The sequence below is a fragment of the Arvicola amphibius genome, chromosome 6, assembly GCF_903992535.2.
Source record: "Arvicola amphibius chromosome 6, mArvAmp1.2, whole genome shotgun sequence".
Taxonomy (NCBI): Eukaryota; Metazoa; Chordata; class Mammalia; order Rodentia; family Cricetidae; genus Arvicola; species Arvicola amphibius.
The window spans coordinates 4,029,861-4,047,630 of record NC_052052.2 but is presented as its reverse complement, the minus strand read 5'-3'; the positions used below and the strand labels follow the sequence as shown (position 1 = coordinate 4,047,630).

At 50.3% G+C, this 17,770-nt stretch overlaps 1 protein-coding gene across 1 annotated transcript in view; it reads left to right on the top strand.

Annotated features, from left to right (window-relative positions):
- The window catches only part of Acot7 (acyl-CoA thioesterase 7), a 65,063-nt gene that overhangs the window by 24,951 nt on the left and 22,342 nt on the right, over positions 1-17,770 (top strand). Inside the window, 1 exon segment of the mRNA XM_042055246.1 lies at positions 4,988-5,074. Within this exon segment, the coding sequence (XP_041911180.1) occupies positions 4,988-5,074 (87 nt within the window).

The following is a 17,770-nucleotide window of genomic DNA, read 5'->3' as shown; positions in this document are numbered from 1 at the left end:
TTTGGCCTCACCCCTACCTACTTATGCAACTAGAACCTGAGCTCAGTGTTGCCTAGCAACCTAGGGACCCACTGTCTTTCAGGTAGGTGTCCTTGGGGAGTCTGATAATTCTTTGTAGCCCCCTTTCTGTGCCATTTTCTCTGTCTGACAAGAGAAAAGTTGCTTTTGAGCTGCCGGGTTTGTGACCATCATCCGCCCAGCTTTAACACCGCGGGGACTCAGACCACAAGACCATTTCCAGGTCGGCTGGGTTTATGATGCCATCAGCATTACCTCAGACGTGACCAAGTGCTGTTTTCACTTGTCCTTGAAATAGTGTTCACTTCCCAGGCTACCTCAGGCAGAGCAATGGGGAGCCTTGGCAGGCCATCAAGCTCCTGATCCTGGATTAAGCTCTGCCTTCCAGGGTCAGCAGTGCCCAGGCAGATCCGCTTAGAGCCACTCCCTGCAGGGCAAGCTACTCCCTGCATGGCTTTTGGTCCTAGTCCTGTATCTGAAGTGCCTCTCCGACATCCGTGACCATCCAGTTTGGCCATAATCCTGGTTCCTTCAACACTGGTCTTGGGGGGGATCTGGCATGTGGAGACAGGAGGAAAGGTTCTGGAGTTTGCTTGGTTTCAATCCCAGTTCTCTGGGCATCTAATCCTCGCTTTCCTTGGTGGAGACAGACAAGGCAACACTGAGCTGCAGGCTTGTAGGGTGAAAGGGCGCTGGATGTGACCTGAGCAGGTAAGTAGCTCCTGGCAGGTGGGTGGGCTCGGAGAGAGTGTGTGTCTAGAGCCTATGAAACCTTGCCTGGTGCTTCCCTAGGGGTTCCCACATGGTTTGGAAACTTCAGGTTTAAAGGTCAGAGTCATAGTAACTGCTGCAGCAGGTAAACCCTAGCATGTTAGTGCGTAAATAGGGATGCAGTTCCTGCTTAGGCAGATTCAAAACTGGGTTTCCCTGAGGGTGGATTGCCCTTCAAATGGTGAAGACTTGGGGGACTCAGGCCCCTTTTTTTCTGTAGTTTTGTAATCTGTTTGATGAAATTGAATATATTTATCATATACAATATAAGACTGTGTGTGTGTGTGTGTGTGTGTGTGTGTGTGTGTGTGGGTGGGAGTGAGGGAGAGGGAGAGGGAGAGAGAGAGAGAGAGAGAGAGAGCGATAGATGTCTTCTCTTGGCATCCATGGGGGATGGGTTCCAGAACCCAAGGGTGAACAAAATCTCATGTCTAAAATGAGTGGGGCTTGCATATAACCTCACACACTGTATCAAACATATGGAACCTATACATGCAAACCTCCTATATATGCTAATATTTCTTGTAATTATGAATAATACCTAACATAATGTAAGTGCTATTAAATAATAGTAATTAACCTGTTTTATTTGAGAAATAATGACCAAAAGCTCCTCTCTATATGTCCATTCAGACATACTCCCCTCCTCGCAATTCTTTTTAGACAGGTCTCACTGTAGCTCGGGCAGCCCTTGGTCTCAGCCTCCTGAGTGTTGGGATCACCGGTGTGCATCACTGCTTGTGTTGCAAGTGCTTTTTGGTTTTCTGAGACATGGTTTCTTGTCTGTGTAGCCCTGGCTGTCCTAGAACTCGCTCTGTAGATCAGGATGGCCTCAAACTCAAGAGATCCACCTGCATCTGCCTCCTGAGTGCTGGGACTAAAGGTGTGCGCCCTACTGCCCAGCTGCTGCAGGTATTTTTGTTTAAAAGTTGGTTGACTCCATCGATAACAAAGGCCGCTTGCCTGCTGTGGAAGCTGATTGAACTGTTACCATCCACTGTCAATAACAAGTGGCTTGGAAGAGCCTCTAGGAAGGATCATTGCAGGGGGCACACATTCCAGATTTTAGATAGTTCAGGTCTAAAAGCAACCCACAGCTCTTCTGAGACTCGTAGGTAGTGTGGCCAGTTCCTTTTCCCCACACTGGAGCCAGGCAAGCATGGTCCGCTGTGTATGTGGGACAGGAAGAGAACAGGCCTGACAGTCACTTGGCTCCGCATGTCCTGTGTCTGCTCACATCTCCATCCCAGTGTCTCTGCACATGGAGAACCTGTCTCAAGGGCAGTCATGAGGTCCTGTTTAGACGTGGTGGTGTGTAGTCCTCTCCACACTGTTTGCATGCAACACCTCATAGTCCTGCATCTGATGCCCTGGGAAGATAGGTGTTGTGCTTGCCCAAGGGCTTGATTATGGTTGATGAGGGAGCAGAAGCCTGGGAACTGCAAAATGACAGACACCTGAGCCCAGCTGAACCACACAGTAGTAAACCCTCCAGTGTCTCAGGCCAAAGCCGTGGGGATAGCTCTTAATTGGATTCTGTTTTGTTTTCTTGGGGTATTCCAAGATGCTGCTACTAACTGGAAGCTTCTTCCATGTCTGTTATTGGCACGGGCATCCTTCACAGTGGGTACAGGGAAATGGGGTCACCACCCACCTGCCTCTGAGTGTGAGACTTGACCCGTCAGAGCTTCTTCAGGTGCCAGTTTCCAGGACAGTGACTCTACCCAAAGATCTCCCCAGGGTACTTTCCATTCTTCCTCACCCCACCGCACTCTTCCTCCATGGACACATGTGGGTAAGGAAGTCACACTATCTCAGAGTTCTTGATTCAAGTTTCCCTCAGCCCCAGGTGTGGAGGCAGGACGTCTATCTATCTGACCTTAGATGCCGCGAGTCCCTGAACTCAGATCACCCTGGGTTCTGCTTACAAACTGGCTGCTGCTTTCTGGAGCTTCTGTCTTTCCTGACCAAGACCAACGGAGGCAAAGGTTTCCATGACCTGTTTCTATTCAGCCATTTACTTCAGCACCATAACTCAGTGGCTGTGCAATTTAGATTTGTGCCCTGCCTTTTATGCGGACAAGATGGTAGTAACCTCTTGGGCTCTGCAAACAAGGCTCTTTGAGCAGCACCTCGCTGGTGCCTGTATTCAAGTCACTCTCCTTTCTGTGGGTGTATCTGCTTGTAGCCGACCCCTTTCCCATGTTCCTTGTGTCACTTAAAATGTAGAATGTGGGGGACATGGGAGGGGCTCTTTTGGATTCACTGCCCAGAGAAGGAAGTGCTCACCCCAGGAGCTGTGAAACAGTAGAAAGAAAATGGACATCACCTGATCCCACAGCTCCCTGGGGAGTTAGCTAATGGCCAAAGAAGGAGGAAACCAGAGAGCACTTGTGCTTGGGCGCATTGAAAGCTTCTGCGTGCAGGTTAAGCACTGAGCACTGGCCTCACCAGTGTTCTCAGACTGTGGAAGAGCGGGTGTCGCTCTGTCCTGCAGCTGCAGTTACCTCCTGCTGCCGTGTGGAGTCAGTCTTCAATGTGAGAACCAAGGGTAGGTGGTAGACAGCTTGTTTAGCATAGATAAGATTCTAGGTTCTGTTGCACGAATAATAAAACCCAGAGACAGATATTTGGGTTCAACCTGAAGATCAGAAAAGAAAAGCAGCCAACCACTAGAGAGACCTTTTACCTCTACCAAAGCTTCAACCAAAAGGGCGAGATCCTGTCTCCACAAATCCTCAGACTTCACACTCCAGTGAGTTCCTGTCTCTTCCCCTTTATATTCCTCTCTCTGCCCATCCATATCTCCTGTCTCCACCTCGCTAGTGCTGGGGTGAAAGGTGTGTGACTCCCAAACACTGGGATTAAAGGTGTGAGCCACCACCACCTGGATCTGTTTCTGTATCGATCCTGTGTAGCCTAGGGTAGCCTTGTACTCACAGAGATCCACCTGCCTCTGTCTCCCTAGTCCTGGGATTAAAGGTGTGTGCCACCGCTCCCTGGCCTATATAGCTGACTAGTGTGGCTACTTTGCCCTCTGATCGTCAGGCAAACTTTATTTATTAAAACACAAGTAATATACCACTATAAGGTTCGATCCCCAGCACCACGTAGGTTGGACTTGGTGGTTCCCACCTGTTATACAAGCAGAAGCCCAACCTCATAGATACAGATGGAGTTGGAGATCAGCTGGGACACTTAAGATCCTTCTATCAAAAGGAATAAAAACATACTGGGTGTGGTAGGTCCACATGGTGAGTTTAGCCCAGCCAGGGTATGCAGTGAGACTTAAGCATAAAAGTAAAACAATCATTGTAAGAAGGATCTCTGGGGTGGGGGGGGGAGAATGTGTATGTATATGTGTGTGTGTGTGTGTGTGTACACTCATGTCCCTGTGGGTAGGCACAGGCATGCCACCAACTATTTTGCTGCTGAACAGTATTGTTCAAGGCCCGATGAGGACAACATCTCTCGGACCTGACATGTGCCTGTTGTGTGACCCTGGCCCAGCAGTTCCTTCAGCAGCCGGGGCAGGAATGGGTGCCTCTCGCTGATCCCAGCATGGAAGGAATGAGGGCTTCTTCATGACCAAAGGCTTTTGGCAGGATGTGCGTACCTGCTGAGGAGAGGGAGCCTGGAGGAGTGGCATCTGCCCCCAGGGACAGAATTTGTGCCCTGTTTTAAGTGAAGCCTTTCCCAGCCAGTTGGCAGCAACGCTGAGTGGCAGAAACTCTGCTGCAGTCCACTGTTCTTGGAAGGTTTGCACTGACAGAGGCATGCATGGAAGAGGGGTACTCAGGGAAGCCAGCCCAGACACCTGTCAAGCCTGAGACTTCCTGGGCCGATGCAGGAAGCAAGAAACACTGTCCTTGCTCTTTGTGTCATTGGAACGGAAAATTAACTGAATGATGGCATCCTGTGAAGGATCAGAGTCAGGCCTGGAACCTTCTGGCCAAGGGATGCAATTACTGCCATAAGCAGGGTCTAGTGAGTACCATCATACCCAGAGTGCACTGTGACTCGCTGGTAGAGGCTCCTCAGTACTGCCGGACACCTCCATTGTCTTCAGAGAAACCCACCTACGTGACTGCAGTCATAGTCCTGGTGACAGAGAATGCAGGGTAATCGTAGCCTTGCTACCTTTGGACTCTGGGGACCCATCTGTACAGCATCTGATCTCTTTCCTGTTCTTTTCCAGAGCCGAACACCGTGAGCTACAGCCAGTCCAGCCTGATCCACCTGGTGGGGCCCTCGGACTGCACCCTTCACGGCTTCGTGCATGGAGGTAGGGATAAAATTGTTCTGGCCAGCGCTCTATCCCCTGCCAGGGCAGCAACCCCCAGGAGGCCCCTCTCCTGCCTGCCCTGAGCATCCCCCAGGAGGCCATTGCTCTGTCCACTTCCCCTGCCTGCTCTGAGCATCCCCCAGGAGGCTGGGCTGCTTACTGACCTAGTTTAGACTTTCGTGTCTGGTGAAGTATAAATTTAAACTTTCAAGAGGTTGCATGAAAAATTACTGAAATACCTCTGGTGTCTGTTTTTAAAATTGGAAATGAAAGTTGGATGGATGAGGGCCCAGGAGAGGGCCACATGGAACCCAGGGACCTCAGAGCTGTGTGGTGTCAGGGCTTGGTCTTGCAGTCTGGGAGAGTCCCCGGTAACCCACTGTCAGCTGCTATTTAGAAATGTTCTTCCAGGCGAGTGCCTTTACCGTTTTGAGTTGCTGAGCTCTTACTCTCACGACATAGGCCTTAAAGGTCCTGGCCAGGTTCCTCTGACTGTGACACAGAAGATGTGGCTCTTGGCTCATGGAGGACAGTTTTTACTTTTATAATGTACGATTATTTCTTTGTGATATAAGACAAACATACGGAACCCATCGATTGCACAAATGGATATTGTCATCCTGGGTGAGAGTAAAGTATAAACCACGAAATTGAGTCTAGGGCTGGCGAGATGGTGGATGGTGTGTGTGGGGGAGGAGAGGGGTGCAGAGATGCGTGGATTCCCAGTGTGTCGAGAGTGGAGGGCTGGCCAGATGGTGGATGGCTGTGGAGGAGGGAGTGCTCCCTCTACAGGCATGCGGCAGAGATGCGTGGATTCCCAGTGTGTTGTGTTGAGAGTGGAGGGTGGAGGGCTGGCAGGATGGTGGTCGGCTGAGGGGCAGGGGAGAGTGCGGCAGAGATGCGTGGATTCCCAGTGTGTCAAGAGGCTCAGATGGGAGGCTTACTCAAGGCCAGGAACTGGAGATCAGCCTGGGCAGCAACAAGACCCTGCTTCTAAAACAGCCATAAATGGATCTGATTAAAGAGAAATGCCAGACCAAAGCAGCGAAGCAGTGCAGAGGATGGCAGGAGTTGGGAGGTGACATGTGGTTCAAGGTCTGAGCACATCTGGTCCTCAGACCTCCGGTGTAGGAGGTGCTTTTGTCCATCACTGTCCCTTCTGCCCTCATCTCAGTGCCTGGAACACTGCATTCCCGTTCGTCCTCTGTAGAAGATGCCGGTTTTATTTTTATCCCCAGTTTAGATGGCTTCACTAGGTTTCTACCAGGGATTCCTCAAGAATGGGGACCAGATTCTATCTTTACCTGGGAAGTAGTGCCTCACACAGATGCAAAGAGGCATGGCTTACTTTTGAGTTGAAGGATCACAAGGCCTCTGATTTGAGAGAGGTTTTTAAGCCTTGGTCTTCCTATTTTTAACCAATCTCCCTTTGTGTGGTTCTATTTTCAATTTCAGGATTGTTTGCGTCTTTCCACTAACGAAAGACTAATGGCTGTCTGCACACCTCTTTTGATTGGCAGAGGTCCCACCCGGGTCCCACCTGTGGGAAGTTTGTGTCCTTAGTGCGAGCAGCTGTGTCCTTGCCAGTGCCCCACACCCCGCCTCACTGTCTCAACTCCAGATGGACAGCAGCCCTCCCTCTTCTAAGCGCAGCCACTGCTGGCGCAGGCTTCTCAGAGCCCAACTCTCCAGCTCCTCAGAGCCCTGTTCTGGGAGGTTGTAAAATCCCACGCCGCAGTATAGCTTATTCTGTTTACATGCTAGAGTTTTCCAGCAAGACTGGCAGCTCCATCTTACTGCTCCTTGGTGAAAGTACACATCTTAAGTGGGTCCTCTTGGCTTTGTCTGTGAGGCGTCAGCAAGAATGAAGTGAAGACGTTAAGAATTCTTGGAAAACCCTTGAGAAGCCATGCTTGTTTATAGAGTGCGAGCAGTCATCTGGTCTAGGCCCTTTTAAATGTGTGTGTAGGAAGCATTCACAGTAGCCTTATGATTCTGAATGCCTGTTTTCTTAGTTCCGTGTGCATGATTTATAAAATGTGCCTTCCAATTTTTTTTTTTTTTTTTTTTTTGGTTTTTCGAGACAGGGTTTCCCTGTAGTTTCTAGAGCCTGTCCTGGAACTAGCTCTTGTAGACCTGGCTGGCTTCGAACTCAGAGATCCGCCTGCCTCTGCCTCCCGAGTGCTGGGATTAAAGGCGTGCGCCACCACCGCCTGGCGCGTCCCAATTTTTACAGACCCCAACATTTCCTGCGTGCCTGTCAGTTTTCCAGGAGTGGGTGAATAACAGCACCAGCAGCTACTCTCCCATTGCAGTCCCTGTCGGTGTTGTTAACCAGGGTGTCTGAAACGGCTGAATCAGTCTTGACCGAGCCATAACAGTCACATGAGGGGATGGTGAACCTGGACGCAAGGGAATGTTGCCACAGTCCCTGGTTCTGTGCTATGGGACTTTGGAAAGGTGCTGACCGAGTGACCCAGATGCTGGTTGAGCTTGGCCCTGGTGTGACAGGGTTGTGGAAGGCACATTAGGATGGGAACCGTTCTGTTAAGAACCACAGTGGAACCCAGGTATCAGCTTCCCAGCATCTCACCCCATCCAGCACATGGACAGAGCCTCCTCTCGTTGCCTGAGGGATGGTGGTCAGAGTGGCCGTGGCTTGTGGGAGATAGTCATTTTCCTCTCCAATGGGGAGTTCTGAGTTGGGGCTCATTCCTAACTTTGGCTTCTGCCTTCTTCTGAACCCCAAATGAAACCTTACGGCTCCTTCTGAACCCAAATGAATTACAGCCCCTTCTTCTGAACCCCAAGTGAGACCTGACAGCCCCTTCTTCTGAACCCCAAGTGATACCTTACAGCCCCTTCTGAGCCCCAAAATGAGATCTTACTGCCACTTCTTCTGAACCCCAAATGAAACTTTACGGCCCCTTCTTCTGAACCCCAAATGAGTCCTTACAGCCCCTTCTCTTCCTGACAGTGCCAGGAATCAGCTTGTAAGGATCCATTTCCTTTCTGGTTGTTCCCCTCCCCCTACTTGCATTATAGCTTACTGGGGTGATTGACAAGCGTTGGGATCAGAGTACAAGTAAGAGAGATTCCAAGGGGCCAGCCAGCAGCTCCATTCAGGGTGGATCCTAGAGGAATGGTCAGTTCTCAGCTCCAAGGCCCTAGCCTTTTTGTTGGTGCCTGCCTGCTTGCTTGCTTGCTTGCTTGCTTGCTTCCTTCCTTCCTTCCTTCCTTCCTTCCTTCCTTCCTTCCTTCCTTCCTTCCTTCCTTCCTTCCTTCCTTTCCTGCTCTAGAACTCACTCTGTAGAACATGCTGGCTTCAAACTTACAGAGATCCGTCTACCTCTGCCTCCCAAGTGCTGGGATTAAAGGTGTATACCACCACCACTCAGCTTATTTTTAAAATTTTTTTATTTCATTATTTTGAACCTAAAGTATGACAGAATGTCACTACCTCTTGTTCCCTCCTTATTCCTCTCTTGTAGCTACTTTAGATACTGCTTCTGTTCTTCTAAACCACCTGCTGTCCTAACATATAAGGTCAGACTGTAACTACAGGAAAGGGTCCAGGCTGCACCAGGAGGGCTGCAGTTGCCTTCTGGGTAAGGTGGTTTCCACAGCACTCATGATTGCTGGGTCCAACCCTTGCTCTGTGCCAGTGTTCCCTTAAGATTCCATCGTTCAGGGTGCCTTTCATCTGGGTTGGATGTATGACTCCTGGGCCTTGGGTTGTCCTCTGCTGGTTTGGGTGGGTTCCATCCTCCAGTGCTTCCCACAGCAGATGACAGCTTCCCCAGGATGAGGACATGCCGCTGTGCAAATGCCCTCAGAGGCAGCTGCTACCACAAGGGACAGTGTGGCCATGAGTGACCAGGGCTGAAGTGACAGCTTGGTGGTGGTGGGGTGCTAGAGAGATGGCTCAGTGGTTAAGGCACTGGCTGCTCTTCCAGAAGTCCTGAGTTCAGTTCCTAGCGTCCCCATGGTGGCTCACAACTATCAGTAATGAGATCTGGTGTGCTCTTCTGGCCTGCAGGCAGAACACTGTATACATAATAAATAAATGTTTAAAACAAAGTTTAGTGGGGGCATTCCACAGGGTCGTGGGCCACTGGATGGTGTGAGACATGTCATTACACTGTGAAGGAAAAACTCACTTGCAGTCATATTCTCTGTCATGGGGTGTTGGAGGAAATTTTTCTGAATTTTGCATATCTGAAAACATGAACTGGCTAAGTGTGGTTCTTTTGGAGAGTCCTTCTACCCATAGGGCTTTGGTCCACATCTTCAGCTTCCTTGGTTTTAGCCAGCAAATGCACGGCTGAATTCCCTTACACCTGTGCATTGTGGCCTCTGCTGTCTGCTGATGTGGTTCTCACAGTTGCAGAGGCCTCTGACCTGTTGGCTACCCCCATCTTTATGTGACTCTCCACTGGCCCCAGACACCCAGACATTGCCATTTGATGGACAGTTACATTGGACAAGAGCTATTTGAAGCTGCTTCAGACCTTACCAACAATCAGCAAGGTTAGGGGCCGAGAACCGGGGTTTCTGTCAGGCTCCATGGGGAGTGGGGTCTCACTGCTGCCCTGGAGCTCCTCTTGGGAGAACCGTCCCCAGCGAGAGTCCCTCCTGCACCTGTTGGGCTCACGATTTCTATAGCTCTGACCTGCCTGGCTTTATCATGAAAAGATCTGCATCCTGTCCATGGTCAGCTTGCTGTGACCTCCCTTTTCTGTCTGGGAGCCCTTGCCCTAGCATAAGTTCATTTCCTGTCTCTCTGCCCTCTCGGCCCATTTGTGTTGTTAGTCTCTTTACAAAGCCAAGCCGCATTCTTCCGCTGCCTACACCTTTAGGGCTGCGCACTGTGCTTTTTGAGGACTACAGCTGTGTCCTTAGGCCTGCTGGGCCTCCCCAGGTGGCTGGTTGTGGACAAGCTGTCCCGTGGTCCAGGTGGCCAGCCGGGAGTCCAGCAGGCACTGTAATCGAGAGTACAGAGCTGTGCAGAACCCATTCTGTGCTGTCAGGAGAAGCTGGGTGGAGGAGAACTCATTCCCACAGCTGACTCTCCGATCTCCTGTACTAACTTCCCGAAGGTACCAAGGGTACTGTGAGAGAGTGGACAAAGTCATAGTCAAGGCCGAATTGGGGGCTCCAGTGTTTTCGTTCAGCCACGCTCTTGGGTTCAGCCTAGACGTGGCCATAGTTGATGCAGATGATCTGGCAGCCTCTGAAGTTGAAGCTCCCGGTCTTCAGAGGACAAGGGAGGGGGAGGGGCGGTGGGCTGCTGTTGTGTTCTGTTTTAAAGAGGAATCTTCTGGTTTGCATTTGGTTCTGGGTCAAACTGATTCTTCTCAGCAATGCTCCCTCCCAGGGTTTCTTCCTAGGGAGAGGCTTGAGCACTGCTGAGATGCCTGGAGGGGAGGGAGGTGCTTGTGGTAGCAAACTGGGGACCGGGTGGCTTCCTAAACTTGTCTGATGGTTGGCAGTTCTCTTGGTACTCGAGGGCACTGTGGCTGCAGTCACAGACCACAACCAGGGTAGTTGATGGGTCACAGAGTGAGATCCTAAGAAAAACAAATTCCTGGCCCCTCCCAAAGGGATGTGCTGGTGCCTAGGGCCTTCTCTTTTCATAAGGAGTGCCTGGCTGGCTCTGATGACTTAGAAGGTGAGAAATCCATTTGGAACTTGTCTTTGTCCCAGCAGTTCAGTGATGCTGTCCTTATGCCCCTTTCCCTCAAATTTTTCAAGCTAAGTGTACGTATTATTTGTGGGCATGTGTGTGCACACAGGATGGGAGGGGTGCATGGGCGGTCAGAGGACAAGTTTGCAGTTCTCTCTTTCTGGACTTGAGCTCAGGTTGAGCTTTTGCAGCCAGTGCTCTACCTGCTGAGCCATCTTCTAACTCTTGCTCGCAGTTTCCGAAAAGCGTTATTATTGGCCCTGAAGCCAGCTGCCTCTGGCTCAGCATTTGTTCACTTGCTTACCTTTGGGTGGGAAGGAGTGGCACACATGCAGTGAGCATCCTGTGCCCGCGGCGGTCAGAGGACACTGGAGGGAGTTGGTTCTGTCCTTCTACCGTGTGGACTGTGTGGACTCCGGCGCAATCTCAGCCATCAGTCTTGGTGGCAGGTGTACTTCCCTGCTGAGTCATCTTTCTGGCCCTCTTTATGGTTGAGATGGGTCTTGCTGGTGCTCAGCTGGTTTTGAACTCCTGGCTCAAGTGATCCTCCTGCTTGAGCCTCCACGTTGTTGGAACTACAGGTGAGTTCTATGTTCATCTCTACTTTGAGAATTTGTCCTGTTTACTCTTTTAGTTTCTTGTCATGGGCAGAAAGAGAGGATATCTTGGGCAGTTAAGCATTTGTCTGTTCAGAGGGCATTTATGCAATATCGTTTGATTTTTTTTGACTGTAAATATGATGCCCCGAAGCAGGTTTCGTAAAGCACAAGCATTGACAAGAACATTGCTCCTAAAACCAAGCAGCTGAGCTTTAGGTAAACCCCGAAGTGCTGGGCCTGGGTAAGTTAAGCCTGGATGGCACGCGTCCTAAAGTAAGGAGAAGGAGCTGCTTCCCCACAGTCGGGGAAGAGGGCCAAAGTGTTCGCAGGAAAAGTGGGCAGCTTCGAGCCTGTGGGACTTAAAAAGAAAAATTAAAAATACCAAAGTGTTGGTGCTGAGAACAGACTCTGCCATGGAAAGAGAGATGGGTGGGCTTGGGAGAGGCTTCCTTCCCGCCTCTGTCAGGGCTTCTAGGTCCCTGTGCTCCCCTTGATCCTCATTCTATCATAGAAGACACCTGAGTTCATCTCACTCCCCAGTGTCCTGTACTGCCTCCTCCCGCCCCCCATCACTGCACGAGACCCCATCCCCTCCTGTAGAGCTGACTTTCTCCTCAGGACCCCTCTGCTCTCTGCTGTGAGCTCCTCTGACACCTGAGGACTGAAATGCAGCCTCAGGCTGCATGCTTGGTTGATTCTGCTTCCACCAGCAGGCCAAGGCCAGGAGAGGGAGTGACTAGTGGCCAGCCTCCGTGGGGTTGGTGACCAGGGCATGGGCAGCTTTCATCCTGTGTTCTCTCCATGGGAGTAGAGGGAAGCCTGCATTCACAGGGCCACCTCGTAGAGCACTAGTTCCCTGACTCTGGTGCTGGCTTACTTTTGGGAAAGAGTAATAGAGTTACCTTTGTGAGCTAGGTGGCAGGGCTGTGCTTGTGAAACTGTCTAAGTGGGTGTGGCCACAAGGACAGCGGCAGTGAGGCCGCCTTCTCCCTGGTAAAGGGTTCAGGCAGCCACCTGGGCCTCTCCCCTCTCAGTCTTGTACTGCACCCTGGGCCTGCTGCTCTCCTGAACCTGCCCGCCTGCACTGGATAGGCGCTCAGGGCTTCTGCAGGACTTGCCGCTTATTGCTCCCCTGCACACCTCCCGGGCCAGTCCTTCATCCCCTCTGCCACTGCCCCTTCAGGCCCTTTTACTGTGCCCTCTGCCTGCCCGCCTGCTTCAGGCCTCAGTGCCTCGTCTCTGGGCCCATTCATATGAGGCTGTGGCTCCTGTATCCACAGCTCCAGCCCATCGTCTGCCCTGGACTCTGACAGCAGCGCTGTTTTGGAGCTGTGACCCTTCCTTCCCAGCAGTCTCTGTCCTCTGTCTGACTAGCATTTCTGCAGGTGGCCCTGACTCAGATCCATCCCAGAAAACCTCCATCTCCCCTCTTGGCTCGTCCTCTCTCATCGTGTCAGGATCTGAGCACATACACCCTATTTCCTCCTGGTCCAAACCCTGGCTACACTGTTGACTCCCCACTTCTCCACATGCCTCCCCAACATAGCGCCATCCTTGTAAACAGGAGCCACGCTCTGGGACCTGAGAGGCAGAAGGTGAAGGTTCTTTACTTGGCCATTTCTGTCTTTGTGAGTTCATCCCCCTGAGGCCAACTGGCCTGCCTGCCACCTCTCCAAAGCTCAGACTCCTGGTATGTCAGGGTCCAGGAGAGTACAGGTACTACCCCTAGGGTCCCTCTGCCCCATCTCCCACTACCCCATTGCTGTCCCTAGACTACTGACTCCTTCATGTTCCCTATTGACCACACGAACCAACCTTTTCTCCCTCTTTGGCTGTGACTTCATTAGGGTGCCCAGGGCAGGTGGCCTCTAACTTGGGTGTCCTATCCCAAGTGACCAGTGTGTTAGTCTAAACCAGCCTGTCTCTGCTCCAGTCCTGACTCCCTGAAGGAGCCTGCCCTTTTATGGCCTTAGGTTGAGGCTAAGCCTGTCCTCTGGCCTATTTTCCTGGGTCTGGATTTACACTGCCCTAGTCTCTCCACAAGTCCCCAAGGCACTGCGTGACAAATGCACCCTGCTGCTCTGCTGCTGCCAGTGACCCTTGAGCAGCAGTCAGCCCTGATTGCTAGTTTCCTGAGGCAGACTGGCTATCCTTGTCTTCCTGGTCTGTGATGCTCTGGCCCGGCGTTACTACCTGGGACATTGCATAGTATCTGCTTCTTAAAAACATTCCATGTCCTGTGTGCTGTGGCTTGAACGTGACTGTACAGGACAACTTGCTAGGATGGTTCTTTCCCTCCACCAACTGTCTGCTTCGGTGGCAAGAACTTTACCTGCTGCGCTGTCTGTCTGCTTGCTGAAGTTCCACTTGTGACATTTTGTTACTGTCTTTAGAAATTTGTGGTTGTTTGTACGCTCCTTGCCAAAAATGACCTGTATTAACTGCCTTAATTAAGATTCCTGTGTCAGGGATTCCTTGGTTCTGGCCCAGTGCCGCAGGGTGATAGGACCCAGAGGAGCCAGGGCCATGAGGGAGCGCTCACTCACCTGCATCCCATAATAACCTCTTGTCATCACCAAAGGGTAGGATGTATAAAATAAGATGAAGTTACTATCATTTGCTTAATATAGGAGGCTCTTACCCACGCTCCGTCAAATAGGATTAAATTTAGAAATGGGGGCATCTCAGATCCCACCCACAGAGCAGGCGGCACCGGCTTCAGCTTCAAGCTGCTGGCTGCTGCTATGGGTTTGTAGGCAGGCCTGACCCAGCCAGCCAGCAGCCTTGGGAAGAGAAAATTAAACCTCTATTTTTAATCCAGTCAGCATGTTGTCGATACTTAAAGAAAAATCAAAACAAAAATCTGTAAGCAGTTAAATGTTAAGATACAAAAATATCTCTACCGCCCGGTGTTTATTTCCATGTTAGTGGCCAACAAGCCTGCTTCTTTTCCTCCCCATAGTTCCTGAAGTGAATGCAGTCTCTAACGACAGCAGATCCTGCAATTTTGTTGGCGTCTTTTCAAATTACCAATCTTGAGAAGCAGGGACAGCCTGTGGTGGATTGTATAATTTACCAAACTTGTTTCTTTGATGTTGATTCCAGTAATGTCTGAAAGGGAAGCAGGTGAGGAGGCTTTCCGTGGACACGAGCTGGGGGCGCAGAGCCGGCTCCCCTCCCCCGCATTGTTCCTGCTTGTGAGCTCAGTCAGAGGGTGGAAGAGCAAGCAAGTGCAGTCCTGGCTGTTTCCCCTGTCTGGGACTTGTCACAGAGATGGCCAATGTAAACAACACAGAAGATGGGTACTAGGGAAGTGGAGTCATTTTACTGAGCACAACACCAGGTTGTTCTTAGGCCGGAGGGATTTGGGAGAGTTTGGGGGAGGAGACTAGAGAACTAATGTGTGATTATGCTGGCGCTCAGAAGAGACAAAAGTACAGACAGTGACCAGCAGCAGCGCTCACCTTTAACCAGCACTGGAGAGGCAGAGGAATCTCTGTGAGTTCAAGGCCAGCCTGGTCTATAGAGCAAGTTCCAGGACAACCAGGCTACAGAGAAACAAAAACGAAAGAAATATGGGCAGTGGTGAGCCAAGTTCATGAAGTTTCAGAAGGGAGCTGGACTAGAGACCAGCCGTTGTGTGTGCTCTGGCAAAGGTGTCTGCGTTTGTCACTGTCCTGAGACTTTGAGGCCAAACTTAAAAGAAAAGGATTAAGCCGGGCGGTGGTGGCGCACGCCTTTAATCCCAGCACTCGGGAGGCAGAGGCAGGCAGATCTCTGAGTTCGAGGCCAGCCTGGTCTACAAGAGCTAGATCCAGGACAGGCTCTAGAAACTACAGGGAAACCCTGTCTCGAAAAACCAAAAAAAAAAGAAAAGAAAAGAAAAGGATTAATTGCTGTGGCAGAGGAGTAGCAAGCAGGTTAGCATGGTTGGTGGGAATTTTTTGTTGTTTTTTTTTGGGGGTTTTTTTTTTTATTGGTTATTTTTTACTCTTTATTCTTTTTTGGGGGGTGGGGGGAGGCTGCCACCCAGCTCCTAAGTAAATCACACACATGGAGTTTTATTCTTCTTATAAAACCGGACCTTAGTTTGGCTCGTTTCCAGCCAGCTCTGTTAAGTCACTCGTCTGCCCTTCTCTCACTTCTGTGTGTCTCTCTCTCTCTTGCTCCGTGGCTGGCTGCGTGGCTGACCCCAGTGTCCTCCTCTCTTTTAGTGTTCCTTCCAGATTTCTCCTTTTATATATTCTCTCTGCTTGCCAGTTCCTCCTTTCCTTTCTTCTGCCTTACTATTGGCCGTTCAGCTCTTTATTAGACCCATCAGGTGTTTTAGACAGGCAGAGACTCACAGCTTCACAGAGTTAAACAAATGCAACATAAAGGAATGCAGCACATCTTTGCATCATTAAACAAATGTTCCAGCCCATAAACAAATGTAACCATCTTAAGATAGTATTCCACAACACATGGATGCTGCTAAGAGTAAAAGCTTTTTTTTTTTTCAAAAGTTTTAAGGGTTTTGTTGTTTTTTTGTTTTTTAACTGTCAAGTTTGGATTGAGAAGGAATACATTTAGAGTATGTTTGTCTTGGAGGGAAAGGGTTGTTAAAAGAGATTAATGACATTAAAATGAAATCAAGAGCCAGTGAGATGCTTAGTATGTGAAAGTACTCACTGCCAAGCCTAATGACCCGAGTTTGGTCCCAGGACCCTTATGGTGGAAGGAGAGAACACAGAAATAAAGCAGTTTGCACTGGGGCCTCTCGGAAAGATGCCCCAGGACACTCCACAAACTGCAGCTCCAGAGTGTACAGACTCTGGCTCATTTGAAAAATGTGGCTTTGTGCTGGACATGGTGGTGCACACTGTTAGGAATATTTCCTAACGCGAGCTCCCTGCTGATGCAAAATTCCCAGTCAAGCCAAATAAATCAAAACAAGCCAAATTAAGAAATATCCAGGTTTGATGGGATTCCTGCACTCTCGGGAGGCCCCAAGGGGGACCAACAAGGGAGCTCATTTAAATACCCTGGCCTGCTGGGATTTGGAGTCTAGAGTGCTACTCTCAGGGTCAGGGGGCTAGGATAGATTCAAGGGGCTGGGGCCTAAGCTCCCAACTTGACACATACCTTTAATCTTAGTTTTCCTGAGGCAGAGGCAGGCGGATCTCTGAGTTTCAGGTCAGCTTGGTCTACAGAGCAAGTTTCAGGATAGACAGGGCTACACAGAGAAACCCTGTCTCAACAAGAAAGCAAACAAAATAAACAAAACCAAAAAGTGGCTTGAGCTGAGACCACACAATGAGCTGCCCAGGGAAGGGTTTTTCCCTTGTCTACTTCCTGCCTAGGGAAGGGTTTTTCTGTGTCTACTTACTGCCCAGGGGAGGGTTTTCCCGTGTCTACTTACTGCCCAGGCATTCAGAAGCCTCTGTAGCCATGATTGGGGGTGGGGAGCCCTGACTACTGTTCGAGCTGGCAGCAGTCCTTGGCATGGTCTCCACCTAGGCATGCAGAATTCAAAATTTGTGGAATCATTGAGTCTTGTACCCAGATTTCAAAGGAAGACCTGGGGGGTAGGCAGTGTGTGGTGGGTTAGGATCCCTGCAGGCAGCTCTCAGCGCTACCTGTGAAGCCGTGGGCTGAATGAAGCCTGTCTCACTGGAGACCCCAGGGTGTCAGAGAAGCTAATACAGCGGAAACTCTGCAGGAGAAACCCTGAGGGGCTAAGAGATAACTAGACCTATCCAGAAGAGACTGTAGGGCTACGTGGCGAGACAGAGGGGTGGGGGCTCCCCAGACCTCCTGTTGGTTCTGTTTAAAATAGAAGTGGACTCTGAACCATTGCATGTTGGTAGTATGTGACTTTGCGGTTTTTCCAAGGACTGACAATTGCCCTGAGTCTCCAAGGAAACTTAACTCTTGGCTTTTGACTCTTGTTAGAACTCTTAAAAACCTCTGGGGGTTCTTGGAGGTGAGCTGGTGAGCTTGGATGCATTTTGCATGAGATGGACAGGAGTCTGTTGGGCTTGAGGGTAGAACAGTACTGTTTAGAGTGATAGTTTGGGGTCTTCCGTGTCTGTTTCTCTATCCGTGTATTCATCTCCAGTAGCCATCTCTTGAGCACCAAGAGCCAGGATCTGTCTTGGGCCAGGGAAACTGAGGTACAGACCAGATATCTTGTCACACATTATCCACTGCAGTTATTGTGGAGTCACATATGGGCCAACATGCCATCTGTGAACCAGAAACTCACCCAGCAATGCTTGTTTCCTCCCAGATCTACTGGGGATCTCAGCCTTGTATGTTAGAACTCTCAGCATTTTAGAGACAGTGGCCCCTGGCCCCTTAGTGGAGTTGATGGTAACTAGCTGGCATTTTTGATAAATGAGGCAAAACTATATTTTAAAATGTTTATAT